The sequence below is a fragment of the Juglans microcarpa x Juglans regia genome, chromosome 3D (assembly GCF_004785595.1).
Source record: "Juglans microcarpa x Juglans regia isolate MS1-56 chromosome 3D, Jm3101_v1.0, whole genome shotgun sequence".
Taxonomy (NCBI): Eukaryota; Viridiplantae; Streptophyta; class Magnoliopsida; order Fagales; family Juglandaceae; genus Juglans; species Juglans microcarpa x Juglans regia.
This window is the reverse complement of record NC_054598.1, coordinates 18,695,800-18,700,498: the sequence shown is the minus strand read 5'-3', so window position 1 is coordinate 18,700,498 and position 4,699 is coordinate 18,695,800. Positions and strand designations below refer to the sequence as shown.

The 4,699-nt window shown below is 40.0% G+C and overlaps 1 protein-coding gene across 1 annotated transcript; it reads left to right on the top strand.

The window, feature by feature from the left end:
• Positions 1-2,747: 2,747 nt before the first annotated feature.
• Positions 2,748-3,593, top strand: LOC121255111. Its single transcript, XM_041155392.1, has one exon. The coding sequence runs from the start codon at positions 2,748-2,750 to the stop codon at positions 3,591-3,593; it is 846 nt and encodes a 281-aa protein (XP_041011326.1).
• The last annotated feature ends 1,106 nt before the right edge of the window (positions 3,594-4,699 follow it).

The following is a 4,699-nucleotide window of genomic DNA, read 5'->3' as shown; positions in this document are numbered from 1 at the left end:
TTGAAACACGCACCAAACCTAATCCACCCACATGCACATGCACATGCACGTCTCTTCCTTTATTTTTATCTAGGGTTTTTTTTAGGTTCTCAAACATATATACATATACACGTTTCACTCACCAAAGAATGCAAGCCGCAATGCCCTCCACCGTGAGTCGTCCAATCACGTATCAATAAAATCCATGCACGGCTCCATCTGTTTCCTCCGCTTGCAAGACACTGTGTTTATTTATACACTCACACACAGCCTTCCAAACACTGCCTTTGATTTATCCTAGGGTTTTCAGAACCGAAACCAACCCCACGTTCAGTCCCGCTGCACGGTGACCCCCGGTTCACCACTTAGCGTTCACCCTCCAAACACAACCAACACTCACTGTAGAGCAAACGCGAGACCACCACACATCTTCAATCACGCAGCAACCATAGCTCTTCCTCTACACCCTCGAAAGCAGCCCAAACTCAGTAGCCACCATCATCATCTTCCGTGGAACGCGGAAGCTGAAGCTCCTCTGTTTTAGCCCATCGAAACAGAGCATCCTTCCCCAAACCGAGAGCCATGTTCTGCCACTGGTGGGCCACGACGCCACCTTCAGCAGCAACAGATATCGCCGAAGGTCTAGCCTCCACCGCCCAGTGACGCCCAACGCCACCACCCGAAGCCCCCATGCACGTTGTGTGGTGTGAAAAATCTCTCTCCGTTCTCTCTCACTCATCCTCTCTCTCGGCGTCGCACTAACCAGCCCAAAGGAACCCAGTTGGGCCGCTTTGGTTCCAGCCGCCGTGCCGTGCAGCTCCTCCCTCGGTGAGCTCTTCCATCGCAGACCCATCTCTCTCTCTCTCTCTCTCAAACGCTGTTGTTTTTTTCTTGTTTTCGGATGTGCCACGATTTCGGGTTCTAGTGAGAACCTTAGTTCCTGTTGGGCCGTGGGCCTTAGGCCCATATAAGGGTGGGATGGGCTTATTCTTTTGTTTGGGCTCATGTGGTCTTTATGGGCTAGAATTTGCAACTATTTCAGATTATAATAATGTTTAAATGGACTTGTATTTTTTAAATTGGATTTGACATAGCTGTGGGCTGGGCTTGAGGTAATTAGTTTTGTATCATGGTGATAGAGTTGTATTTTAAGTGGGACATATAAACTCTAGATATACAGAATTGATGTCAATATTATAGAGTCAATGTGATTTTAGAGTTTGAAAGACCAAAGTTAATGAAAAATATAGATTAAGTTGGAATTTCTAGTTTAATTAAGAGGTATGTCTTTAAGTAGAAATTTACGTAAGCTACGTGTCTATCTTATAGGAAATCAGTCGCGCCCGGAAATTATTGGATTAGCGCTACGAGGTAAGTAGCATGATCATATCCTTACGCGTATGTACAGTGAGCTGTTTGTCTTTTTATAAAAGATATTATGTATGTAGGCCCTTTATTGGAAGCCCATTTTTACGTACCAAAAATATGATAAAATTATAAAGAAGTCATGATTTTATGTGAAAGACTATTCATGAAATTATTTATGAAATGCATGATTTTATGTGAAAGATTATTCATAAAATTATTTAGGAAATGCATGATTTTATGAGAGAGTTATTTCGTAAAATATTTATGAAAAATCATGATTTTATGCGATGAAACATGTATCATGACGTTTATGAAAGAATGCGATTTCGTTTGAAATCTATGATACGATATGACAAGTATGTATGTGATTTCTTTTGAAATCTATGATATGATATGTATGTGATTTCTTTTGAAATCTATGAAATGTCAAGTTTGCAAGTATGATTTGATAAAATATGTAACGGCCTATGTTATGATATGGAAACGGTACCTTTGTTTTGGGCATATTGCATTGCCAGGTCTTGCATGCTGGTAGTGCACCCAGTATTGTCTTCCTTATGTATGGATTCCACGACCCGCGACCACGGGCGGAATCGGAAACTATTTAGATTCGCTAACCCTAACTCACGGGGGTCAACAGTGGGTAACGGCCTATGACAAGTGAAAGATAAGTTAATGTTTATGTCATGTTATTTATGAATGTATTTATGAATATGCACGCTTTTTAAGAAACCTTATGTTTATTATGTTTACTGTATGATGTGTTCCTTATTGAGTATTCGACTCATTTTAGTTTTTTTTATGTTTTTTTTTTAAACCACCCCAGGTGATGACATTTATGAAGACGAGACTGCAGGACAGAATTGACCCAGGGAGGCGAGACAGAGGTCTAGACAGATTATGTTATGATTATTTTTATGGTTCTAAGTTTCAAATAAATTATTTTGATAAGCACATGAGACTTCCTTATTTTTCATAAGTGCTTCCTCAGACCTTATTTTAGATTTTCAGTATTTATTGAAGTTATTATTTTATGGAAATTTTTCGCATCTGGTGCATTGTTAAATAGAAAAAAAAAAGTTTTAAGTTCAAGTTTAATAGTAGCATACTGGCTCCTCGAAAATTCTAAAATGTCTTTTCGGGTACGGGGTGTTACAGTTGGTATCAGAGACAGGTTGAAAGATTCTGTAGACTTTCCAAAATAGAGAGAGAAAAAAAAAAATTTTGCAAAGAATTTAAAAAAAAAAAAAAAAGTTTGAAAATAGAAAATGAAGGAAAGGAATGTCTAGGCCAAGATCTCCCCAAGGCTGGTTCTACTCTGCAGTAAGTATGTTATAAAATTTTCTTTTAGTAGTTGAATTCTTTTTTTTTATTGATATTGTTAAAACATGCATGTTAGAATGGCACCCCGTGGAAGAAGACCACGCGTACCCCCGTTTGAGAGCAATACTGTACAAGATGATAATTCAGAAGTACTCGCTGCTGCAGCAACATGTTTCTTTCAAAGGATGGTCAATGGTGATCTGGTGGTAGGTAGAACCACACAAGTAGGATGCACATTAGAACAGTTCTCCCACCAGCACCCACCTACTTTCGATGGCAGATTGAATTCCTTAGATGCGGAAAGCTGGATTGAACGTATGGAGCAGATTTTCGAAGTGCTCTACTGCACGGATGATCAGAAGGTGAAATATGCCACTTACCATTTGACTGACATGGCAAACAAATGGTGGAAGTCGACTCGGGCTTTGGTTCAGTTGGAATTAGGGGAAGCAGTCCCCATTTCTTGGGAGCATTTCAAGAGAATCTTTCTGGATCACTTTTTCCCACGAACTCTTCAAGAGTCGAGAGCTCGCCAATTTATAGACCTTACTCAAGGATCAATGACGGTAGCACAGTATGCTACGACATTCATGGAGCTTTCCCGTTTTGCCAGTTACTTAATTCCAGATGAGGAAAAGAAAGCTGAAAAGTTTGAGCGCGGTCTGAATCGCAGAATTAGGGAGCGTGTACGTACTCTCAGGATTCGGAATTTCACGGAACTAGTCACCCGTGCTACTATTGCTGAAGAAGACATTCAAGAAAGTATCGATTACAATAATCAAAGAAAGCGACAGCAGCAGCAACAACTCCAACCAGCATCACATGGGGATAAGAGGCATTGTCAAAATAATGGACAACGGCCACGACAGGATGGCTCCCCATGTGTGGGAAGTGTAGTAAGAGGCATGCAGGGAAATGTTTGATGGGAACCGGAGCATGTTTCAAATGTGGGAAGGAAGGACACCATCTTCGAGATTGTCCTGGGAAGAACATAGCTACTCAAGCTACAAGAGATGGACAGAAGTATATGGCACCAGCTCGAGTTTTCTTCTTGGCACAGTTGCGTGGCACCAATGCGCCCGCCAATGAGAACACAGGTAACTAATTTCCTCAATTAGAAATATTGATTATTATCGGAATTTTAGCTATGTAAGTTGTGGTATTCAGTATGACTATTGGAAATATTATAGGTGTTATAGGTAACGAAATTCTATCTTAGAATGAATTATAGGAGTTAGGATCTGAACTTTGGAGAGTCTCAGGTTATGATTTATTTGAGATTATTATTGCATGTGAAGAGTTTTATTATTCTATGCGGTGAGTCTTAATTACTTTTCTCTGGAGTTCAGATAATCGTCTAGTCAAATTATTTTAGGCTTACAATCGAACCCAGTATCGACGTTTACAATTTTGGAGAATTAGTACGTTGGTTGTTGAGGTCTAGCAAATTCCGAGGACGGAATTTTTATAAGGAGGGGAGATTGTAACGGCCCGATCTTTTTTTTTTAGAAATAAAATTACAGATAAAATTTTTATGAGTGAAAGCAAATTATCAGATGATTTTTTTTTATATAAACCTAGAGTTAAATCTCCATTATTATTATTATTTTCCCTCCAAACCCATGAATCCTCTTCATAATACAACTCCTCTCTACCGGTTTTTTTTTTTTTCTTCTTTGAATTTGAAACACGCACCAAACCTAATCCACCCACATGCACATGCACATGCACGTCTCTTCCTTTATTTTTATCTAGGGTTTTTTTTAGGTTCTCAAACATATATACATATGCACGTTTCACTCACCAAAGAGTGCAAGCCGCAATGCCCTCCACCGTGAGTCTTCCAATCACGTATCAATAAAATGCATGCACGGCTCCATCTGTTTCCTCCGCTTGCACGACACTGTGTTTATTTATACACTCACACACAGCCTTCCACACACTGCCTTTGATTTATCCTAGGGTTTTCAGAACCGAAACCAACCCCACGTTCAGTCCCACAGCACGGCGACCCCCGGTTCACCACTTA